Source organism: Agrilus planipennis, unplaced genomic scaffold (assembly GCF_000699045.2).
Source record: "Agrilus planipennis isolate EAB-ADULT unplaced genomic scaffold, Apla_2.0 scaffold127, whole genome shotgun sequence".
Lineage (NCBI taxonomy): Eukaryota > Metazoa > Arthropoda > Insecta > Coleoptera > Buprestidae > Agrilus > Agrilus planipennis.
Window position 1 is genome coordinate 658,155 of NW_020442450.1, and position 26,735 is coordinate 684,889.

The 26,735-nt window shown below is 34.8% G+C and overlaps 1 protein-coding gene across 1 annotated transcript in view; it reads left to right on the forward strand.

Moving 5' to 3' along the window:
• Window positions 1–26,735, forward strand: part of LOC108736474 (protein-tyrosine sulfotransferase) — a 241,466-nt gene that overhangs the window by 131,780 nt on the left and 82,951 nt on the right. Inside the window, exon 4 of the mRNA XM_025980499.1 lies at window positions 11,533–11,942. Within this exon, the coding sequence (XP_025836284.1) occupies window positions 11,644–11,942 (299 nt within the window). The 5' untranslated portion in view covers window positions 11,533–11,643. The remainder of the gene's footprint in view (window positions 1–11,532; window positions 11,943–26,735) is intronic.

Sequence of the window (26,735 nt, forward strand, 5' to 3'; positions counted from 1 at the left end):
CGTGCTGTCAAACCTACACTAGCAAGGAGATCGGGCTGAAACTATAGCTACAAGCTATCCAAGGATGGTACTATAGAATGTCACCTCAAGGTAGGCCTAGTGGCGTCATCTCTTGGTTAGGCCGGAAACTTATCAATCCACCCTCGTACAGTAATTAAATGTTTATTAAATGCGTCTGAGGCAGACCAGTTAAGAATTAAATGTTTTTATTATTTTCCATTACGGGTTAACATAAAGGAATCCCTGATTTAGGCAATACGTTGACATAAAAGCAGCTTTAAACACAAAAACCTGCTACATATTTTAGTCACGCATTAAAGGTTAATTAGACGCTCGCTAATGAGAACTAAATGATCTGAGCATTTTTGCAAAAATTATCTACTATTCTGTTATCTGAAAATTAAGTGAGCAGAATATGAACGAAAAACTGTTTACTTGTTGTATATTGACTATTTTATCAACACAAAAATCTTAGTATTTATGCAAACCAAAATAGTAATAGTGCGGCGGACTTGATTCTATCTAATACCGAAAAAAACATTTTTGCCGCCCTCACATTTGCGTCGCCACTGACTAATTTAAAAACACAGAACATTAATTAAGATTCAATTATTATGGTCTTCCTGGTTAACGAATCAACATAAGGACTTTACGAGATTAATTAAAATTAGTACCTTCATTATTTATTAGCACAGCAGAAACTGTCGCAAGTAAATTGCCTGATTTCAAAATTTTATGTTAAGTAACACTTTTGCATGGTGTACCAGCGTATTATGCTCATGTGTTACTATTAGTGGGTCACACAACCGGCGAACGATTATATTATTATTGATCCTGTGGTTTTGGAATCGTAATGAGAATTTCTCATTAAAAGTCCTAATCCCACATGTGCCGTCGCGTCGTTGTTGTTGTTGTTGGTGCAGTTCGTCGTGATGTCAGTCGTGAAATTATATCGTTTTCGCAGATGCATTTAGAGAATTAACAACCCAACCTTGATGGGAAGCATTTAATAACTGCCGTTTTAATTAAACACATGCTCAAACAAGTCGAGAATTGTTGGAAGCGGGTTGTACTATAATAGGGATGGTAGATAGTGCTTTGTAATGATGTGTATTTTTACCTTTAACCAATGCTCTTATCCTTAATAGGGATGGGCCAGGTATATACCCGCTATAGATTCGCTACGCTGCGGATCCGGTATTTTTTTTAGGATCCGGCCGGATAGGTACGCGGCAGTGCCAAGTAATTCTATCGGAGAAAAAAAAAAATTATTATTTCTTATTTCGATATAATAGTTCTTGTGTTTACTTTTTTTCGTGAACAAGAATATATCAATATAGCTGAACTGTTATTATGACAACAATTATTATTCTTTATTGGGATAAACAATTTAAAATATCTCACTAACAAATTGAATTTATGCCCACAAAAACTAGTTCGATTCCGAATTTAAGAACCTTCATTTCAATGTGATAAAATAATAGAAAAAGTAATTTTTGCAATAAACTATCAATATATCTACAAGAAATGGAAATTGTTGACGATTTTATTAATTGACAAAATTAATCGTACTGCGGCTCAAATTAGAGGTTTTTAATTTCTCTACAATTTTTATTTGAAGCTTTTTTTCTAAAAAGCATATCTTGCCTTCTAGATCTAAAAATCTGGTTTTTGCTAACTTTAGACCTTTCCCATTTGTTAATGCACACTTTTTCAGTTTAAAAATATACAGGAATGCTTACCTTTTCCCCGTCTACAACAAGGAACTACTCCCATCCAGTAACAAATTCATGTAGCGAAAATTATCTACCGATTGGACTATATACAGTGTGTCCCATTTATAATAATTAAAAAAGAAAACATGGCTTCCTGACACAAAATACAACAAAAAAGTGTTATACAATTTTTCAATCCAGTGACAATTGAGCTCGCAAATCGTCTTTGTAAATTTGAACGTACAATTTGTTTCATTACGGGCCTGGATGTAGGCGACTAACGTCGCTCAGCTGATCTTGTGGGGATGTAACGAGTACCTACCGGGAATAAGCCGAATGCACTTCCACCTTGTAAAAAAAAAGGTAAAAGTGAAAAGAAATGCGAACCTTTTATAAAAAATGTTTAAATTGTCCGCCGTTCGCCTCAATGCAACACTGATGACAGCGACGTTTCGAATTATACGATAGGCATTGGTAATGTAACTCACCACCAACTGACGGTTGAATAAGAACCCTACTAGAATGCACTATCACACTACTAATTGTGCTTATTGTAATAGTCTTTTATGAAATGACCACTAAATAAATAAACTAACACAACAATCCAAAGCAAACTGAACAACCTGTTAGAAACTACGACATTATGTGTATTTATTCCAGTCACTTCCAGCAGTGTAATTATACGAGGATATATCAATATTTAGCTTTTTACATTTAATGAAAACAAAATAACCAACTTGGACACATCCTTGTATTACCCCACGTGGGGTTAATGAGCCCTGCCAGGCAAAACTAACGTTTAACACATGGGAATGGTCAAAGTAGGTCTGCACCTTGTCTCAACTTTTACAACCATAACACATACATTTGTTTTCGTACACTAGTACGTTATGTTACAATCCTTTACCAAACGCTGGGTGATGAGGGTTGTTTGTGCACCGCTTCTAACTATTCCGTAGTCGTTAAAATTTCTTTTTTATTTAATTTAACATAATACTCGACGTCATGGGCTATATTAGGTCCACTTCAGTTCACGATCATGGGATTTTCGATTGTGATAGATACGTAGTTTTTCTAACATGTTCAGTCATCTAATGGATCTTAACGCGAATGCATTTTCTTCGGCTGATCCGTAAGTTAATACCAAACATAAACAATAACATTACCCAAAAAGCAGCTGATTCCGACCTACTGAAGGTGAATTTTTCTACGATCAGTTGGCAATCGTAATTAATTTACGATTGATCAGGGCCGGCATCAAAACTGTTATAATTTTATAATTTTTTATTTTGTTTCAAAAGTCAAGTGTTATAACATTTTATGCTCCAAATGCCCGTAGGAGTCTGTGGTATAAATATTAANGAACTTTACAATTATTCCTACTACTACTACTACTAATCGCATTAGTTATTTATTTTTAACCGACGACGCATCGCGTCCCGACGTCCGACGTTGACTGCGTCGCCGATGTCGGTATTCAAATGGGCTGCAGATAAGGACTGAAATATGGTCGTTCGAGACGCTAATGCAACTGCGAATTGTACGTTTCCTTACTAAAGGATAAACGAGAAACAATTTCGAGTTAATTGGAAAAAGATTAATGCGCGAAAATGATCAAAATTTCCAACTCAAAAACTCAAGTGTTAAAATTGCGTTAGCCTTCAAACGCAGCAGAGATGGTTTTGAAACTGTGCACGCGTGAAATTTAGTTTGAATGGATGGAACATTTTAGCAACAATATGTAAAACATTGTATGATTTATTAAACCTCAATTACAAAAATATACACACATTTTAGAGCTTGTGTGCTACATAGATGTATTGACAATTTTTTAGTTGTTTCCACTTTAATTACCAATGCCCTAAAAAAAATCATGTGACATTTACTTCAGTGCCCAATATTGCTACAAGAAGCAGTAATTCTTCATCATTCTTTATTCTGGACATATCACTTTAACAATAAAAATTACGTTGATTGAATAAAAATAATCTACTGATGGTCTGGCTAGTCGCAGTTGAGTATTATATGTATATATGTTACCGGAAATGTATGATATCCGTCATTGTAGACAATTCCTAGGAAATGTATATAATTCCTAAAATCGCACGGAAATGTGTGAAATAAATTATATTAGACATATTTCCTGGAACATCTATACATTTCCTAACTAGCCATCTGAAATGTGGGGTGGTTTTGATTATATTTTTATAATTACTACTTTTATAAATAGATTTTACTGATATATTTACAACAATCAATATCAAGCACCCCACGCTTTTTTACAACGAAATTAATTTTTTTTATCACTTTATTTTAATTTTAGAATCATTGAAAATGATTGAAGTATATTGAGTTATTCTATGGCTGTTGAATAACTAATCAATAATTAAAAGTTATTTTCCGCTCTTTCGTTTCGATTTGCGATTGAGGCGTGTTTTTTAGTTTAGTTTTCTTAAACTATAATTTATTTTTTCAAACTCAGAATGGACCCAAAATGTCATTTATTCGTCTTTTTCCCTTTTCTTTTAAAACAATGTTACTTCGTGTTCGTTGGATCAAAACAACATTTTACCAACATTTGATTTAAATTCTGAAATAATAATTGCATGTTTCAATTTTTGAAATATATAACGTAATAAAACGAATTTTAGATTTTAATTCAATGTTTCGGCGGTTGGTATTGTATGGCAAGCTTTCTCTAAAGTGAGCGAGTTAAATAGATAGCAATTAACATCTAATTAAACGCTCTACAGAAGATATTTACACGTTTGATAAAATTCGCCAGTTAATAGAATTTCACAGAAAATTATGCAACTAACCGTTGAAGCTTTTGTGTTCGACCGCTCGTTAAGGTGTTGAGCATTGAGTGACCTGCATGTACAAACATGAAAAATAACATTAATAAAAGCATTAAAAAAAACCAATTGTCCGACCACATGCTCGGTTGTTTTGTAATATTTAATAGAAGAGCGTGGCTGTTTTTCAGAGGTCAATTGTATTCAACAGAACTGTCGGTATTATTACAAAAGTTGTTATTTTATTATTATTATTGTTATTCTGTTGCTAATACTGTCTGCTGCTTCTTGTGCATTTTAAATTTTTGTTGTTCTTGTAATAGTGTGTAGGTTTGTTCTTATCTGGAACGAATTGCTAAACAACAACTGGCACGTCAGTGCGACCCTAAAAAATTTCTATTTCCACTTTCATTTATGCATTCTAATCACATCTGTGAATTGACACGTATTATTAATGTAATATCAGTTTAGAAAGAAGTTAGTCGTCTTATGAATAGTAATATATTGATTATTTTCTTGATGTAATAGAAATAATTGCTTATGGTAGTGGTTTCCAACCTGTGGGGCGCGCCCCCTAGAGACTGTTGCAAGGGGGGCATGCAGCTGTTTCCGAAATATCATTTTCGAATACAAACCAAAAAAAGTCGAATAGGTGTCAAAAAAATGAATAAGCAAAATAGGTATACGTAATCCATAATTCTTACCGCGAAAATTATTATTTCTTATAATACATNATATTTTTACATAATAAAGTACTTATATTATTTTGTAGCCCATTAAATAAATTATAATATCAGTTGAGTATTTATGAAATTAGATTGTTAGAAAAATTAAGGGGGCGCAACAATTTTTTTTAAGGGGGGGCGCAGGTACAGAAATGTTGGAAACCAATTTGAATTTTGCCAATATATTAAATTTAAAGTTAAATAGATTTTGTTGTAATTTAACAATTTTACAAATGCCTTCTAGGCAGAATGTACTGCCTATGTACAGGTCGGACGGAGGAAGTTGGCGAGCGGCCGCGCAGGTACTTGCCCATTTATGGCTTATTTGGGTAAATCACTCGGAACCGATTTACAAATAAGCTTTCAAAAGGCGTAAACTATTGTATTAATACAGATAGGACAATAGCGTACTAGGAAATAATATAGAAACATAACTTTGAGAAAAGAAAAAGTAAACCCAATGCTTGTGTTTGTTTTGTAGTTGGTTTTCACATTCATTGTTCTCATCGGAATTACTATCACTATCACCGACATCAACAATTTGTTCTTCTGTTTGTATGTCTCTTACTTGCGCCTATTTCTTTTTTATATAAACTTTAAATATCTACAACAAGCAAACCAACCGAATAAATTAATCTTTTAATTTAATTTTGCATATTGATCCCTGCTTTTAAATATTTAATCTACGCCCCTGATAGGGATACTGAAGAAAGAGGGCTGTAATTGTTATACCTAAAATTGCCTACTTTTGTCATCGCGCATCCACGCCATTTTAATTCGCCAGCTTCCTCCGTCCGACCTGTACCTATTTTTAAACTTAATATGCCCTTTGCATTATGTGTTAAAAATGTGTTGTACCTGTTTTTTTTAGTTATGTACTTAGTGTAGATTTTACCCGTAGCTTCGGTTGCGTTGATGTCCTAAATACATGTCAAAGATTATCGACCATTATGTAAAACTAATTTTTCTATCCCTTGGAAACAGCATTTTATCCTCTGTGCAAAAGGTACTTTTCTGTAGCCCCGACAATGTCTACAAAATTTCATAATTGTTATTTATTTTATATACATAAATTTTAAAATTTTATTTGTTTAAATCTTTTCACTTAAATATTCTATCCCACTTGCCGTTTTGCCATTTTCCTCTTGCACAAGATTTCCCTCGTCATTTTCAGATTATCTTTCTTTTATTTGAATTTCCTATTTGTTTTGTATTTTTTACTGATTATTCTACATCTCTCAAAAACATGCTCAACTGACTCACCTGGCTCGAATTTCCATATCTTGCATATTTTTTTTTCTTTATTTTTCCCAGTGTCTGGTCGTCCTATTCTGACATCCCAGTCTAACTAAATCTTTCTGATAAAACAAATTCGTTTTTTCTCCATACTCTTTGGTCTTTTTCGGTTTTTCATCTTCGTGTGCAAAATGTGTGCTAATATTGGTAAATGCATATTATTATAGAATAATAAAATAATATCTTTTATTTCTCTTCATTTAACGACACTCTTTATAACGCCGAAAAATGTTCAGTCCCTTAAGTGTCGTTATATAGAGTTTACACTGTATATACAATTATCAACAAACTTTGCTATATTGTACGTATATTTTAGTGTTACCCTGCATTATTAAACAAACCATACTGCTAAATTACTAATGCCATCCGTATGTAAATATCAATTAAATTTTGTTTATCATGATTTATTTGCGCAGATCTATCAAATTAATATTGCAAATGCCAATGACACTAAGTCAATCCCTGTGAATTATATAAGAGTAATGGCTTGTAGAAAACTGTTACTGGTTATCACAATGAATGCTGTGTAACCGATCTACAATTAAACTACATCGACAATGAATTACCCTATTGTCAAGACTTAATTTAAGTCTGTAACAATTTATTAGGCAAAAGAATAAACAATAGATTTAGTTGTAAATTACAAAATTGAGAATAATAGACGCTTCAAATTCGTGAAACAACGTATTCATAAAGGAAAGGATAAACTATCCGGAGTATCAATGTCACAGGTAATCAATTTATATCAATGTATGAGGGAAATAAAAGTATGAATTTATTTTCCCTTTTTAATATATTCACCTGCTACCCTTATACTGTTCGTTTCAAGAAGTTGGAGATATGCCCCTTCCCTTTATTAGGATGCGCCGTAGCATAATTCTAAATTCAATCATATTTGTCTGCGGAGCTCATTTCTCCACCGATCATCGAACGAGAAGTAAATAAAAGTGTACAGTACCATTTGCAAAATTACTTAATCTGCCTCGTTAAAATTTATGAATATGCTTTATTTAAAAGCATATTCAGCCAAAAATAATAACAAGTGAGTTAACTTAACGTTCTACACACCTATAAAACCTTTGCTTTGTTTTCTATTGTTAATTTATGTACATTGTTTTTTAAGAAATTGCTAAACATTTTCGTCTAGTACTGTACAGTTCTAGCCGATCTCCTAAGACCGCCCATAGAGAGCTCTGCTCGTTCAAGCTTGTTCCAACTATTTCTGTCTTGCTCACGCCTAGTGTATATCTTTTCTATCTTCGCGCAGATTTCTTAAAGGTCACAATTCTAACAAATTGAAGTAGGCTGTACCTTTTTCCTATCTTTCAGTTAACTTACGTACTTTGTCTTTGTCTGAAAAATACGCCAAAATTGCATCCTTCACTTCTTCGTCGCTGAAAAATTTCTTCCCACGAAGACTTTTTTTCAAGTTTAGGAGTAGATAATAACCACTGGGAGCTAGGTCAGCACTGTAGAGTGTGTGAGCCAGAATTTCGAAGCCCACCTTCTGTAGGGCAGCCATCGCAACACGGCTTTTGTGAACAGATATATTGTCCTGCAGGAGGACACCTTTGGTCAATTTTCCTCTTCTTTTTTCTTTGACTACTTCCTTTAACCGCTCTAGGATTGAAGCATACTATTCTCCGGTTATGAAGGTACCTTTATCTTTATAATCGATTAACAGGATCCTTTCTGAGTCCCAAATGACTGTCGCCATGATTGTCCCAGCCGACTGTGACACCTGAAACTTCTTGGGTGGTGGTGGAATGCCTTTTTTGTGCCTGTTTTCACTCAGGATCATAATGATGAACCCAAGTTTTGTCTTCAATAACAATTCGAGTCACTACTCCATCTTTATCTTCACTACAGAGGTCCAAAAACGCGTAAGAACACTCCACGCGCTGTTGTTGAGTGAGAATTCTCGGCATCTATTTTGCGCTGACTTTAGTAATTCCTAATGACTCGAAGTGCCCTCACTAATGATCTATCTACCCATTCCGCGAACTTAAAAGCGTACCCTCGTATCAATGTTCAATGTATATAATAAAAATAAGTGTAGTTTTTGCGTACATGCCGCTAATGTTCCTCAACCGAATCCTGCAGCCTCATGAAGGTTGTATAGTAACATGACCTTCCATCTCTCATCCACGAGGAAGGCTTCGGTTTTCAGCTGCAAAGGATGGTTTCAAAGAAATTAGGGTTAAAAGACTACTTCCCCAAAGGACTCCATATATAGTTTGGACGATTAACATCGTCTGTGAAAATGGACGTATCTTCTTTCTTGTTTCAACTTGGAATTGTAGTGATTTGCTAAGTTTTGAACACGCCCTGTGGTACCGTGCCTACTTAATCCAATGCGTTAACTCCCATTTGAATGAAATAACAATACCTTCTATACTTTTAATTTAATTCTCCGTAGAGTTACATTTAAGGAGATATACAGGGTGCTTTTAACGTTAGATGATATACAGTGATTTGAGTTTTTCTTTACTTATGATGAGTAAATAATTTCTTGTTGCTTTAGACTTTTATTTAAATATAAACCTCAAATCAGTTCGTTAAGAATATGAATGTGTATTAATTTAATTTTTTACCGGCTTTTAGTAAAGTCAGCAGGTTTCCAATTGCAGCGAGCACGAGTGTGTTTGTGTGCGATGGGGTACACGTGTGCGTGAAGGGCTTATCGATTCGCCGACCAGCCTCGGGCGCCTTTCTTCATGTGCGCCGTATTTGTAAATGTGCGTGTCGTACCTGCGTTCTGGGAAAGTAGTTAAACAGTTCAAAGAAAAAATAAACTATCCGGATGTTTCCAGAAGGTTCCAGAAAGTAAACAAAAGAGTATTTAAAGGAAGAGACGATCGCCGAGAGTAGTAGAAATAAATTGACCGTTGCAGAAGTGAATCCAGAAATAAATTGACAGTAATAGCAGTGAAATAAATAGCGCAGTGAATAGTGATATATCAACAGTAGTGTAAATAAATAGAATAATTCATAACCTAAGTTTAGTAATAATTTAATAGTGTTTTTAAGTTCTTTAATAACTAGTGTAAATAAATAGTTTTTGTCGTTATCAGTCATAGAAGTTAGTTTTGTTAAACCCACGAATATTACACAATTAATAATTGATTTTTATTATCTGTTACATTCCTGTAATATTGATAATTACCCGTGTCTAAATGATGTGTTTCACGACTTTGTACAATTTATTATTTGCCAGTTTTGTAACTTACAGTTAAATTAATTGATTTTAATTGATTTTTTGTAAATAAATTTTTATTGATTTAAATTAGGTCTTGACAATAGGGTTGATTTATGTCGATGTAATTCAATTGACGATCGGTTATGCAGCATTAATTTATTTATGAATGCGTAGTTAAAATTCGTTACAATTTTCTACAAGCCATTACTTTTATGTTACAGAGATTAACATAGTGAAATTGGCATTTAAAACGCTAAGTTGCGGAACGAATAAATCTTATGATAAACAAAATTTAATTGGAATGGAGTTTACAGTGTACAGTAGTAGAATAAAGTATAAAAAAAATTATAAGGTGTATATGTATTATTATACATATATTATAAGTTTGTTGATAAATGTAATATTTTGACATATTAGTTGTAGCATTCTTGCATTACAAAAGTTTTGTAGAATAATATTGATGCTTCAACGTAATATGCTAAATAAATAAAAATATTGATATGCAGGGGAAGAAAAAGTAGGAAAAGGGTGTATATAAAGATAGGAGATGAAAAATTAAGTCGCTGATTTTTGGTATTTACGAAGTTAGATAATCCAAGATGGAAGGTGCAGTAGAGATATATAAACAAAGAATAGCGCAGTGTCGACTCACCTTTTACAAAAAGAGCGAATATAAAGATAGGAGACGAAAAATTAGAAGAAGTGGCTGATTTTAGATACCTAGGAAGTCAGATAAGTGAGGATGGAAGGAGTAGTAGGGATATAAAGCAGAGGATAGCGCAGGGTCGTGTCGCCTTTAATAAAAAGAAGTCACTTCTACGCTCGCGAACGGTTAAATTAGAAATTCGAAAAAGGTTGTTAAAGGTGTATGTTTGGAGCACGGCGTTGTACGGGTGCGAAACATGGACAGTGGGAGCGGCGGAAAAGAAAGGGTTAGAAGCGTTCAAAATGTGGTGTTATAGGCGGATGATGAGGATATCGTGGGTAGAAAAGGTTAGAAATGGAGAGGTATTAGAAAGAAAAGGAGAACAGAGGACTCTATGGAAGTCAATAAAAAATAGGCGAGATAGGTTGGTAGGATACCTTCTCAGGCATGAAGGTCTAGTCAGAGACATATTAGAAGCAGAAACAGGAGTTAGGAGGGGTAGAGGTAGACCTAGATTAGATTACTGTTCGCAAATAGTTAAGGATGTGGGTTGTTCTAGTTTTAGGGAAATGCGAAGATTAGCTCAGGATAGGAAAGAGTGGAGGTAGGTGTCCAACCAGTCTTAGGACTGATGACCTTATGATGATGATGATGATGTTTGAAGCACTGCAGTATACAGGTGCGAAACTTGGACACTGGACGCGGTGGAAAGAAAAGGTTAGAAGCGTTTGAAATGTGGTCTTACAGGCGAATGATGAAGATATCGTAGATGAAGTAGATTGGATATTAGAAAGAGCGTGAGAACAAAGAGAGCTATGGAAGTCAATAAGAAATAGACGAGATAGTTGCATAACATTTGAAGTAGACATTTAAACACAGGGTCGATTTTGTTCCGTCTGTCAGTCACATCAGATGACCAGGCAGACAGGGTCGATTTGGTCCCCGATTCAGATCCTGTAAGGATTTCACATCTCAAAAGAATAGAATGGATGAGGATGTTTAATGTTGTTATCCTTGGCGTAGGTAAAAATATTTGAAGATTGTTCTCCACTTCCATAGTTTTTTTTTTGATGTTATTGCAAGAGTGTTTGAGAAATTTTGGAATAAATCGGACATTGAACATTAAAGTTTATCCAAGTTTTTCTTTTTGTTTCAGGATAATCCTAGTTGGTTCCTGGCCTAGCTTTCGGCAATCAGCGATGTATTGCCGAAGGGAGTTGTAGTGAAAAACGCATCGCAATATCGAAGTAGCGCTTTCTCTAGAGTCATGACCTTCCGTACGATCCTGGGCCGCAATGGCTCTCGGAAGCGGACTCTGCTTTTGACCGGTATATTGTTCTGTGCGGGCGCGTTGGCAATGTTGGTCGGTCCCTTGTGTTACACGTCTGTATTCGACGATTCGCTTTCGTCCGCGTCCGCCATGGTAGCTGCAGACAAATATATAACAGGATTGGACTATAGATCTTATCCGTATAATAGGGAAATGCCACTGATTTTTATTGGAGGAGTGCCCAGATCCGGAACGACGCTAATGCGGGCTATGCTGGATGCCCATCCCCAAGTCCGGTAAGTCAATTTTCGAAACTTTTTCTAGTGATTAATCCATTGGCTACGGTGGTGTCTAGATACATGGTACAAATCAGTAAAAATTGGTACAAATACCCAAAAAATATTGGACATACAACATCACTATGTATTACGTGCTTTACGAGTTCTTTCTTTTTCATGGTGTCTGTACATAGAAAGACGAGCTATAGTTTGCAATTTTTAAGCAGTTTTGTTTTTCTGCCATTCATTAATTTAATGATGATAAAACCGTATTGATTTTCCTAATGATTCGTTAGCGAATACTTTAGGACTACTTCCCTATATCTGTTAATTAAAAATGTCAGATTGCGGAAAACCTAAAGCGTAATGATAATCAGCCTTATTGATTAGTACCATTAAATAAGATATTAATTAGAGCCACGTTTGAGAAGCATTTGAGCATTGCGAAATGGGTTAAAAGGGTTGAAAAATGCTTCTTCTACAGCTTCAACGTTAAGTGAACCGGATGAATACACTAATGAAAGTAATTCTTGCAATTACCGTGATAACCGCACTGCAGTACTTGCTATCGTTAAATGAATATACGAGGGTCCTTCAATAATAACGTGGATTTCTGAATTTTCTAGTATTGCATGTTACATACAGGGTTTGTCCGGAAAGTAATAGGACTGATTTCCTTCCTCCGCGACTGTACTTCGGAGCGTGCGCGCACCTACTGGATTCGGTAGAGGGCATTCCTAGCTAACGAACGAGCGTCTGGTGAGTTGTCTCCGAGCACCTGGAGAGTCAGAACAGGCTTTTTCGCGCGACGTGTTTCTGTGAGTGGTGCAAGCTGAAAATGCAGCGTTCGTTAGAGCAGAGGTACGCGATTAAATTCTGTGTGAAACTCGGTAAATCTGCGACAGAGACGTTTGATATGACCAAGCAGGCTTACCCAGATGTTCCTTTAGCCAGAAGTGGTGTGTTTCGGTGGCACCAGACCTTTTCAGAGGGCCGGGAAGAGGTCGCCGATGAAGACCGTGCTGGAAGACCTTCGACTTCGACAAACACCGACATGTGACTCGTGTGCGCGAAGTTCTGAACTCAGACCGTCGACTAAGTATTCGTTTAATTGCCCAGATATTAAATTTACCAAAATCTGTGGTTCATGACATTGTGACGGTGCGTTTGAACATGCGCAAGGTGTGCGCGAAGATGATCCCAAAAGTGCTCACTGACGACCAGAAATTACGGCGAGTGGAAGTGTGCCAAGAAAATTTAAACATGTATGAAAGTGACAACCAATTTTTGAATAACGTAATCACAGGTGACGAGTCGTGGATCTTTGAGTATGATCCTGAGCAAAGAGGCAATCTTCCGAGTGGCACAAGCCGGCGTCTCCTCGCCCAGAAAACGTAAGAATGAGCAAATCCAAAGTGAAAATTCAATGCTCATTGTCTTTTTTGACATGAAAGGCACCGTCCACCATGAATTTGTTCCTTCTGGACAAACCGTCAAGTTTTACGTGGAAGTACTCAAAAGACTCAAACGAAGGGTCAATCGGGTCCGACAAGACATCGTAGCCGACTGGAAGTTGCACCACGACAACGCCCCGGCTAACACCGCCTTTCTTGTGGACAGCTACCTGACCAAGGCCGGCATCTTAACGCTTCCGCAACCGCCCTACAGCCCAGATGTGCCCCCCAGGACTTTTTTGTTTGCTCGCCTGACAAGGCCGATGAGAGGCAAGCATTTTGAGACGACAGAGGGGATCCAAGTAGCATGCACCGAGGCTCTTAAAGCTATTCGGGAGAATGCCTTCCGTGACGCCTTAATTGCTTGGAAATCGCGCTGACAGCGCTGCGTCGACACCTATTTTGAAAGTTTTTAAAGAATTGTAACGATTGGCTCAATAATTCTTTTTAAATCGACTCAGTCTTATTACCTTCCGGACAAACCCTGTATATCATCATCATAAGGTCGTCAGTCCTAAGACTGGCTAGACACGCACCTCCACTCTTTCCTATATACTGAGCTAATCGTGACATTTCCTTAAAACTAGAACATCCCACAACCTTAACTATTTGCGAACAGTAATCTAATTTCGGTTTACCTCTACTCCTCTTAACTCCTGTTTCTGCTTCTAATACGTCTTTAACTAGACCTTCATGCATGAAAAAGATGTCCTACAAACTTATCTCGCCTATTTCTTATTGACTTCCATAGAGTCCTCTATACACAATGTATTGAAGAAACGAATTTTCTACCATGTCACAAAGAAACGAATTTTATATATTTATTTATTTATATATTTACTCATCTGTTACAATAAAACGAATTTATATGCTTAAAATGAAATATAAGCACTTGAATCCAATATTGAAAGTGTATTATACAATTTAGCGGATAATTTAATTTATGAGACCTGAGGAAACTCTAGATAGGATTATTATTCGCAAATAGTTAAGGATGTGATATGCTCCACTTTGCCAAGAATTGGATTCGGATAGAAAGGCGTATTCACTCAGTTTTCTAACTGATGAATTATCTTATGACTTAATGACTTCATTACACCGTTTTCCATAAGAATTTGGCTTTGTTTCGAATATTTGACCCCTGGTCTATTTAACTGTACGAATACTTAACGACAATTACGGGATACAATCCTTGAGCATTTCGCTTTATCTTCGATTTTCCGTGGTTTTCCTAAGTATGTAATATTCACACTTAATAGCCCATAGGTAAATGCATTCCTGTTCAAGCCAGTGCTTGTTCTGCAAAATAATATAGGAAATTTATAGTCGGGTCCGTTAGCAACCCCAATTCAATCGGAGATGATTCGTTCCAGCACCACATGGTAGGGGATACGTAAATTATTGTACCATTTGAAAAATAAACTACGTTTGATAAATGTTTTAATTATTTTGAATTACTTTTTGCCGTCTGCTGAATTTGTACGAAAATTTAAACGAATATTCAATTTAAAATTAAAGCTGTTGCTTATTAACTGCTGTCAATAGTAATTTTGACTTGATAATACTGTACGTACTTTACATGACAAGACTTATTACAACTTACCTACTACTAGCTAAGTGGTGATCAATAATGTTTTTCTAAAAACTTGAGAAATTAACGCTTCAAAATAAGGTAAGAGTTATTCGATTGGCTTAACTTTTATTTTCGCAGTAGCCTAAACTACAACGAATTGCTCCTTATTTATTCAAAAGTTGAAACCTACCATGCGGGATAGGGAGAAGAAAACGAGGGTGAATAAAATATTCGTCACTTAAAAAATTAAAAGCGTTAGTCGATGTGATACTTTTTATGGAATTCATAAACTATCAATAGCAATACATTGAAGTATATTAGACATTTTTTCTTAAAACTATCGCAAAACAAATAAATTAATCTCTTCGTTCGTTAGTTGAGCTGAATCACAAGCTATAAAAACTTTTGGGTGTTTCATTCCCACCAGCCAGTAATGCTGGTGGGCGGGCAGTCCCTCCGGGCTATGCCGGAAGGTAGGGCGGAAGGCCCTCTTCAGCCTGCTTTCAGGAATCGTGGGAATGGGTGGGTGGTGGTTCGGGTGAGAAAGATGAGACGGACGAAATGAAGACAGAAGAGAGTGAAAGATTATCTGTGGAATATTACTGCCTCAGCATTTGCCTAAGTGATCCAAGGAAACCACAGAAAAACTTGGACCAAGGCAGACGGACAGACCCGGAATCGAACTGGCGTCCTCCCGAATGCTAAGCAATGGTCTAGACCTCTAGGCCATGCCGCTTGGTCACAAGCTATCCATATCTAATACTAATTGTAAAATTGATGTGCTGTTTGTCATAGCGCAGCAGATACTTGTGTTTGCTATCCTTCGATAGTCATGACGCTCTTTAGAATCATTTACGTAATAATAAGGGTTAAGTTTTTGCTACTATCTCTATACTCTGTCCACTTTCAGACCAAACTAATACAAACCTGATTACTTGATCACTGGGTAGTAGGTACTTACGTGAACAGCGCAGTTCGTATTAATCAATCTGAAGGTGGTGGTTCATGCTCACGCTTATCGAAATTTTTCAGGGTCGCATTCATTTGACTTGATGTATTTTCTCGTAATTTTATACAAATAATTCAATAAATGTAGGCGGAAATTTTAAAACATGCAGGACAAGAGGTAAAAGATTCGTATGTTTAGTTGTTTCCTAGTTAGTCAAATTTACGAGACGGGAAAAATCCCGGAGGATTATATACGGAACGTGATAGTAACCATACGTAAAAAGAGAAGTTCGGATAGGTGCGAGACATTTAGAACAATTGGCTTAACTTTCCATGCGTCAAAAATCTTAACCAGAATTGGACAGAGAAGGATGGAAAAAAGGGCGGAAGAACTGTTAGGGGATGATCAATTTAGATTTAGAAGAAATAGAGGAACGCGGGAGGCCATTCTAGCTTTTCGGGTAACAATAGAGAAAACGATAGAAAAAGGAAAGAGTGCATACATAGGATTTATAGATTTAGGAAAGCTTTTGACAATGTTAAAAGGGACAAGATGTTAAATATACTCAAAACTGTAGGAATGAATTACAGAAATAGAAAAGTGATACTTAGTTTGTATAAAGAGCAACAGGCAGTCATAGAGCTGGAGCAGCAATGTGGAGAAGTAAATACTAGGAAGGGAGTCAGACAAGAATGCACACTGTTACCGCTACTTTTCAATATATACATCGAGGACGCGATTAACATCATTAATGACAATATAATTGTAGGGATAGATATACAGGGACAAAAGATTAGTATGCTCAGATTTACAGATGATATAGCAGTATAGAGGAGATAGATATACTTTTAAATAAAATAGAAGTGATATAGATAAAACAGTATCGTATGAAAATAAATAAAAGTTAAACAAAATTGCTGGTATGCAAGGCAAGAAAAAGAAGGGGAAAAGGGAATTTAAAGATAGGAGACGAAAAATTAGAAGAAGTGGCCGATTTTCGATATTTAGGAAGTCAGATAAGTCAGGACGAAATGAGTAGTAGGGATATAAAGCAAAGGATAGCGCAGGGTAGAATCGCCTTCACTAGAAAGAAGTAACTTCTATGCTCGCGAACGATTAATTTAGAAATACTAAAAATGTTGTTTGTAGCGCGTCGAAAAAGAAAAGATTAGAAGTATTACCAGCAAATGATGACGATACCGTAGACAGAGAAGTTTAGAAGCGAAGAGGTATTAGAAAGAATAGGAGAACAGAGGAAGTCTATGGAAGTCAATAAGAAATAGGCGAAATAGGTTAGTAGGGAACCTGCTCAATTATGAAGGTCTAGTTAGAGACATATTAGAGGAAGAAACTGGAATTGAGAGGAGTAGAGGTAGAGTTTACTTCAGTCCCTGAAGAAGGTAACTTTGTTACCGAAAAGTGCTTCGGACAACTACAGTGTTGTGTTTTGGCGTTGGGGTTTTGAGCTTTTCTGTTTGTTCTACCTAGAGTAGATCATTGTTTGCAAATAATTGAAAATATGGGATTTTCTAGTTTTAGGGAAATGCGAAGATTAGCTCAGGATAGGAAAACTGGAGCTACGTGTCCAACTAGTCTTAGGATCAGTCTTATTACTATCATTGTTATTATTTTGTTCTCATTTCTTTTATATTTATACACATATCTACTTTTATGGTTGTATTATCAATGTACTAATGGAGGTGGGAAAGGAATCGATTAAATTTAAATTAAAGTGCTTTGAAGTCATCTGCATGTTCAATCAGGCTTCTTTGTATTGCGACGTGCTCTATGGATGATCTATACAATGCATTTCTGATGAATATTTAACAGAAATGTTTCCATAATTTCAAATATTGCTTGCTGTGGAAGGTAAATTTTCTGAATAGTGACAAGTACATACTATACATACATATCGTAGAGTGCATATTATGTTGCATATAATATCTAGTATTGATTGCTATCAAACAACTGTTTTTTCTAATAAAAATGCGCATGAAAACAATTTTTCCTAAAAATGAAAAGTGCAATTCTTGGACCAAACAAGTTCTTCTGTGTAGATTGGATCTTTTTATATTATAGTAATTAATAATTAGGTTGATTCAGTTTGACTTTTTTCCAAAAATTGCATAAAAAGAGGCTATTTCGATTTTTCCGATAAAACCTTAAAGCGTCTCTTCTCTCCTCTGTCAAAGTCCTTAAGGTCCTATATCAATCGTTTCTAGACAAATGAGATTTTTTAAATCTTATTAAATGAATTAGGTATTCTTGATGTATGCAAGTTGGAAGAGTGGTCAAGTCTCAAATCAAAGCTCTCATTATTACCTACACAAGTACTAAGCGCGTTGTTTTATTTTAAAAAAAATCTTTAAAAACGAATTAAATAAATTCCAGCCTCATTGTAATGAGTTATACCTTGCGCATTGTGCAAATGATAATTTAGGATGTTATTAAGAAAAGTACGAAGCCCGATTTTCGTTAAATGTTAAACAAACAGCAATATTTTATTTTTTTTAATGAACTGCATGATTCAGAAAAAGTAAGATATGCAACCAATGTTTTCCGGATTAGGGTGATTTATTAGGTACCATTAAACAACCACTACCATTTGCTTTGCTATACCTGTGCATAGAAAAAACGGTACATATTATGTATACTTGTTCAACCTATTACAGACACACTAATATATTTTTCTAATGCTCTAATTTTATTAGGTAAAATTTTTCCTTACAACTTGTTTTGACAAGTAAATAGATCAAAGTATGTGTACACATTAAATATATATTCGTAATAATCTGCAAAAGAAACTGTTGCTAATTGGAACTAGAAATACCTGTACATTACGTATACTTTTATTCAACTTGTTAGTACCTAATAATGTAATAATAGAAGCCATTTTAGAAAAATCTATACAAAAATTGCCATATCAATAGTAATTGAAAATTCCACGGGCATTGGATGAAAAAATTTTAAACAGTGGATGGATAAGTAGGTAGTACATCAATTTCATTATAGTTTAACTTAAACTAGAGTCACACTTAGTCTTAAATTTATTCATCGTTTTGTCGTCGGTTGGGCAGCTACACATAGTTGAGATATTAGTTAAATAGACGATACAAGTTTTTCAATTATTTGTTTTTGTAAATTATTTCGTTACACCAACTAAAATATTATATTACTTCTATACTGATAAAATTCTATTGAAATTTTGGTGAAGGCGACGGGAGTTGCATACTAAGTATATGAGATTAACAAGGTGGCTTTTAGTTATTAAATCAATATTAGTTATTCTTCGAGTTCCACCTTATGCTTTATTGCTGTTAGATATTTAAACGCAAATAATAACCCTAAAAATTGACAAATGTTATATCACCTGCATAAATAGGGAAGCATGATGCAAATGCTTAACAAGGAAATTTAACAATGTGTATTAACCAGTTCTTCCCCTATTTTACTAATTATTACGACAAACAGAAGGATCGTTTTAAATAAGATTGAAATAACATAAAAACGAAAACAGAAAATGAAATAGGTACCGAAACTAAAATGAATATTAAACATTTCTCAGGGATGTTTATACATTGTCATGTCGCAAACCTCGTTCAAATAACATTCCTAAAATATCAAAAATAATATTAGCTTTGAAAATAATCAACCACTAGCAAAAACGTACGAATGATAGCGTGACGTGACAAGCAGGGAGGGGGGGTAACACCTGCGTAAGGAAGGGTCAAAAATAGGCAAAACCAACGTGACGTAATATATGAACGGTCCCTCAACATTAATGTTGGTAATTCTACTACAACAATTAATTAACAATGATGAGGAAAAATGTAATTCAAATTCAAATATAATTTTAACATACCCCTATCGAATGTATGATGTTTCCTTTACTTTTCAGGGACCAAATCGCTACATTCCTTTCCGAGTAAGAAGCCACATTTACTCCTTATTAGGAAGGAATCTTACCAGCCCTGCGTGGACTCAACCCTCGTCTTTGTCTGACGTGGCAATTTACAAGCGAGGGATGTTAAGATGCTTTTCTAATAAACAATAATGTGCGGTATCTTTTCTGGGAGGCTATGTTGTACCTTCCGGTCCCTGAAATCTGGAAAAGTCGTTCTTTCGGGATATATTTGATTTTTGTTCTTATTTTTTTGTGTTTGAAAGGATACAATTTACGTATCAACTCGCCTCAATATCGCAAAGCGATTGATGATTTTTATTTTAAACTAGTTCTTCCCCCCTTTTAATCACTGTGAGTTCCAAACTGTTAGCACCATTGCTTCGAATGGTCGAAATTCACTTTTGTGAACAATTTGTTTAATCATTTTCTTTGTGTTAAAAATTGTTTGAAAAATTAATTTTAAAGGAATTGTTTGTTAATAGGTATGCAACACATCGTACACCTCAGCATAAGAAACTGCTGATACTAACTACGTAAGATTACTTTGCCCTGTACTAACAGCACTCATAATTTCTTTTATATATAATATAATAAAAGGATAAAATAGAAGATAATATTGTAGAAGCAGTTAGCATATTACATAACAATAACAGCTACACAAAAGCTCGCTCAGTTGCCCAACGTAAAAGTGTTGTTCTGACGTTGTCGACCTTAAGAGATGTTTATAAACTATGACGAATAGAACAACTCCTATCATTCGATAAGGATGAGCCCGGAATTGTGATGAACAAGCGAATAATATTCTGGTATAAGCCCCTCACCTACTCCATTCATACTTTTTTAAAAAATCCACAACTATCTTTAGGTTTTTTGCTTGCACATTTTGTCTTTTTAAAACAACAGAAACAGGTCCCTGTCACTCAGCAATTTGACTATAACAAAATCCCCCTTATAAAACAAGCTTATAGCACTAACGTCCACATATTCATCTACTGCACATCGTTCCAACAATTTAAAAAATGGGTCATTTTTAGACCTACTTTTTAGGGATGAAATAAGATGGTCAATCATCTCAAAGAACGATTCTGTAAAAAAATCTTTCGGGATTGTGAATTCATATGGATATCAGCTGCCTCTCGTCTTCGTTTCTAAACTTTTCTTTGTCGCTGAATTTTGAGAAGCATTTAAAATTTCAGTATCGGCTTCTTTTTTTCTATATGATTCGATCACGTAGAGATTAGGATAATTAGACCGAATGTTCTTTCTTAAGGGTGGAACTTCAGCTTTTACTGCTTTCGCGTTAAAGTGATACGGGATTTCTCAGAAATTTGAACAAAAGTCAAATACACGGCCTATGCTTCATTCTTAAGGTGGTACCCAGCTGTTGTAGATACATTTTGTCGTTAGGATATTGATAGAAAACATTAATGGGATACTTTTAAAACGGTTATTTTCAGGGTAGGTCGTAAATTTAGCAAAATACGAATGTAAGAAGCATTTGAGACTCTCGATGCAAATCCAAAAATATAAATTCAATAGTACTCACGTCTCACGTGTAGAATGACGTGAAATTGCGTGTGGGTAAAATATCTGGAATTTGGAAAACAATAAAAAATAGGCGAGATAGGTTGGTAGGACACCTTCTCAGGCATGAAGGTCTAGTCAGAGACATATTAGAGGCAGAAACAGGAGTTAGGAGGGGTAGAGGTAGGCCTAGATTAGATTTCTCTTCGCAAATAGTTAACGATGTGGGCTGTTCTAGTTTTAGGGAACTGCGAAGTTTAGCTCAGGATAGGAAAGAGTGGAGGTACGTGTCCAACCAGTCTTAGGACTGATGACCTTATGATGATGACCCACCCTACCCACATTATCTACCGGACCTGTTCTTAGGCAGAATATTTTGTATCAAAATTTCTTTTTAAACGTTTTGACTAGAAAACGTTTTGTGATATCCATTTTAGTTAACCATAGGTTCAAAGTGAAGGTAACAATTAACTTAATTCAGTCATATTGTAATATTGACCCTCACTGTGTAGTACTAGAGCTTTTTCTTACAAAAGTGAAAATCGGTTTAGATCGACACGATTAGTTGCATTTGGTTGCCATTATTGAGTCTTGAATGAAGACACATTAAATAAGACTAAATTGAAAGTTTTAAATTTAAAATTTTGAAAATATCGTAGCGATCTGTTTTGCATTTTTCCTATAATATTTTTTAATTTCGCGTATAAGCTTTCATTCGCAAAGAAACTGCGCCTTTTTTAACATGCTTATTATTACCTACTGTAAAATATTCTTGAATTTCAAAGAAACTGCAATTAAAAGTTCAATCTTATGGTTGAATTAATGGTAATTAACTGTTAAACTTCTCCTTTGAATTTTGCGTAAATATATCCTGCCGCTCGTTGTCATCAAGACGATTTGAAACTCATTTGCAAGTGATAGGGTATAATCTATGACAAATCCTTCAATGTTCTTAGAAGTTCCGTACGCTGATATAGGTTGCTCCCAATTAATTAAGGAAAACGGCTAGGCGTAATGTTCTTTTATAGCAGTTTGGAATATGTAACATTTACTACAAAATCAATAGCGATTATCATCCTCGTTTCTGCTAATTGATGCTTCATGATTAATTGTACGGGAATTTCACTTGGAAAGCTTAAAACTTTCGTTTTTTGGTTTGTCGTCGGTTGAAGTCTTTTGGCATAGGTTGATCTAACAATGGTTGTACCTCAATATACAATAATAAAGGGAAAATAGGTGTTTTGATGGTAAAGCTCTCCTACGCCAAGGACCCTCTCGCAGCTACGATACAATAAAAGATCCAGATGTTGCAGGAATTAGTGCCGTTTCAACGCGAGCTTTTGAACGGATCGTCTCGGATGAGACAGGATCTTTAATGAGCGCGCTGATTTTGATTTTGAAACACGAGTTATCAGCGCAGGCCTTCAGCTGCGCGTTTGGGGTGCGACCCATTGCCTTTATGAGTTTATTCACATCAAAGTCGATTGGTCTTTAAAAGACGCTGCCTTGTTGTTATCTTTATCTTAGTTTGTTTTTAGTTAATACACATTTACAGATGATGGCTTTCCTTTATTGTTCATGATCTCTATCTCTAACGACACGAGTTCATCAAACATGCCGCTGAAGAGGTATAAAAAAAAATTTCCCGACCGTAGAAGGTGAAGGAAAGAATGACATCATTTTTAGGTCAACCAAACGGGCTTTGAGAAAACCCTTTCATCGGTGAACCTTATTTTTGTTTAATGTGTTTCAGAGGTACTTCACAAATCCTATAATATGCGGCATGTTTATACACTGATCTTATTAGCGGAACTTATTAATCATCATAAGGTCGTCATGCCTAAGACTGGTTGGACACGCACCTCCACTCTGTCCACCTTCTATCCTGAGCTAATCTTCACATTTTCTTAAAAGTAGAACAACCCACATTCTTAACTATTTGCGAACAGTAATCTAAGCTAGGTCTATCTCTACTCCTCCTAACTCTTGTTTCTGCCTCTAATATGCCTCTGACTAGACTTTCACGGCTGAAGAGTCCTCTGTTTTCCTCTTATTTCTAATACCTCTTCATTTCTAACCTTGTCTATCCACTGTATCCTTGTCATTCGTCGGTAACACATTTCGAAAGCTTCTAACCTTTTCCGCAGCGCCCACCGTCCATGTTCCGCATTCGTCCAGCGCCGCGCTCCAAACATACACTTTTAACAACCTTTTTCGAGCATAGAAGTGACTTCTTTTTATTGAAGGCGACTCGACCCTGCCTTTGTAGATACCTAAAATCGGTCACTTCTTCTAATTTTTCGTCGCCTGCCTTATAATCACTCTTTTCCTACTTTTTCTTCCCTTGCATACCAGTATTTTAATTTTACTTTTATTTATTTTCATACAGTACTGTTTTGTGTCAGACCTTACTATGCTATTAAATGCCTGATAATATGGTCAATGGTCTATTATGGTCAATAAAAATGCTCTTATGTTATTTTTCTTGTGGAAATGATTAAGTCAATATAATTTTAGAAAAAGCAAAATGTTTTGTTAATGAAATTTATTGTTTATTAAATTATTTTAGATTTATATCAGTTGATTGAACAGTGTACAGCTTTTTTTAATGAGCTGATTTTCACTTGGTAGGAAACTTTTAATAGAAACAATCGTTAGGTTATTCACTTAACCAATTATTTTAGCTTGTCATTACCATCACAGATGCTGACTTAGTTATTACTGTGCCCACCTAAGTATGTACAATGCGTCGTAAACTGAATGTTTAATTTTCTAGAAAACCATGACTCAAATAAAGTGGGAATATATTCCACACAAAATTTACGTAGTTGGTAATCAATTATTTTTTATTATTTTTGATTATCATTTGATAATTGTATTGATTTAGACGTTATAATGATGTTTTGTATACAAAGGGTGATAGTTAGATCTAAGTGGCAATTTCAAAGTTAAATAGAAATAAACAATGGGACTCAATAAAGTTGGATAATTGGGTCAAAGAATTGAATCCATCGAAACAACGGTTTATGGCTGCGAAGCTAAAAGTCATTTATCAGCCAACTAAAAGCCATCATATCAACAAAACACTTGACAAAAAGAAATGAATCAAGCTAAAATCAATTGATGCCCCCACACATTCGTACGCAAGGCAGTTATGCCTACATTTGAACGTTGACGATCTATTGTTTATATTCTTTTTATTATCTGTTACACATCAAAGAAAGAGTGCATTTTTTTCTGAAAGATTATTTATCATTAAATGTAAGGTTTGATTAGGAACCAAGGAGTTATTTGATTTTGATATTTTTAATTTATTGCAACTGTCATTATATTTTGTAAACTTATTTTTTTAATTTTATTATTAACATTAATATTTAAAACATAAGAAAGTTGAATGGGTTCTTATTTTAATGCTGCTAGTACCTAAAGTACGTAAAGGTTGAGGCCATAAGGTCTTCAATGCGAAGATTGGGTTGACAAGCACCTCCACGTTGTTTTATCTTGAGCAAATCATTAATCACCACAACCTTTTTCGAATTTATTAATTAACCTTTCGCGAGCACGAAGGTGACCGCTTTTTGTTGAAGGCGACAATCCTATCGTCCGTTTTATATTTCAACTACTTCTTTTTATATATTTTTATTAGTTACCTATTAACAACGATAATAATTAAAAATTTATAACAATTTCCTTCTTGTGAATTTGACTCTAAACAGATGTTCAGGTTCGAATTAAGTAGAGTATGAAGGCCGAATTAGTATTGATTAGTTAATTAGTGAACTGGTAACTTAATTAACAGTTACTACTGGATTTCTCTGACAATTTTCAGAAAATCAGTATCTATATCTTGTATAAGTAAGTAAATCCAGAAGGTAGTAAGAGGGCTACATTCGAGTATCACTGAATTACCTTTAATATTTAAAAGCTTCTTATATTGATTAATATTCATTATTTATCTTAAATTGGTAGCTTTCGAATGATCTTTCTATTCAGTTATTCATTAAATTTCACTGGGTCACTGATGATCTTGTTGTTAAACATTTTTTAAATAAACGTACTTACATACGTAATATGAAATGCCTTTGTAACGTTTAATAAATTTTTAAAAGATTAAATCCATAACATAATTTCGAGTGTTAAGGTATTATCAAGATTAGGCACATCGAAAAGTTTTGTTTTTACATATAATTATTAATTAGCTTGAGAAGTTTCAAATTAAACATTTGATGCTTGCGGTAATATAAGTGTCGTAAATGAAATAGGTAGTTTGCACAAAATGAAAATAAATTAAGTACCAAACAATGGAATAAATAAAAAGTAATGTTCTAATATTAGCAATTAATGACTTTTGGTGAATGCGCGAGGCACTTAATGCCTAGTTCTCTATTTCGCTGGAGTTTTCTGGAAAATGAATGACAAAAATCGAATTGGGATTTTATCTTTAACGAAAGAAAACATTTGAAAATTTCCACTGAGTGACTTAAGCTAACATCTGGAAGCATTGAATTTTGAAAAAGCGGCTAAACAACGAATTTATTCTAAAAGCTACTGCATTCAGATAGAGTCAATGCAATTGTTTTCAGCTCCACTCGTGGATGAAACGTGTTCCTTCTTCAAAAAAAAAAGGTTTTTTTGATAATTATAGATAATTTGCGTTTAATTTATTTACTTAACGCCGTTTTTTTTGTTATATTTTTTGAAAAGTAAAATACATAGGTATAAATTACATAAAATACATAAAACGGTTAACTCAAACTTGAGTTGTGTCGTAAAGACAGTGTGGCAAGTAAATACCTTTATAAGACCCTTGTCGAACAAATGAAATATTATATGTAGTTAGTAGTGAATGCCAGTAGATGACGGTATACTGCCAATTATTTTACGTAGGAGCTTCATCTTGGTTGGTGATTTACAGCATCCACCAATAATGGTTTCGGTAAATTGCTGACTAAGAAGGTAATGTTTTTCATTAAAATTCATTAAGTATAATCTAACACAAACCATTACAATTTTTGAAGTGAACTCTGAGCAGGATGTAGTAGCTACTTTTTATGTTAGTATCGAATTTCACAATTATCATTGTTACAATTACAAATACAGGTATAACCTGCAAAGGACGATCTTTTTAGGGTAAAATATTTCATCGACATGAGAAGGTACGGTAACAGTAGCAAGGGACGTTGAGCATAACAAATGAAGTTTTATATGCTCCCTTGCACGTGCAAGAGATGTCACGTGGAAAAATATGAGCTCTATGAATATTTCATGTTTGATCACACAGACTGTATACGTTAAACTTTTGGAAAATGCATCAGGAGACTTGTGTTCTCCATCGATGCTTGCCATTTTCTTATTTGACGTTTCTACACTTCGAGAGCTTTCTTTGCACTTTAAAAGCATACATTAA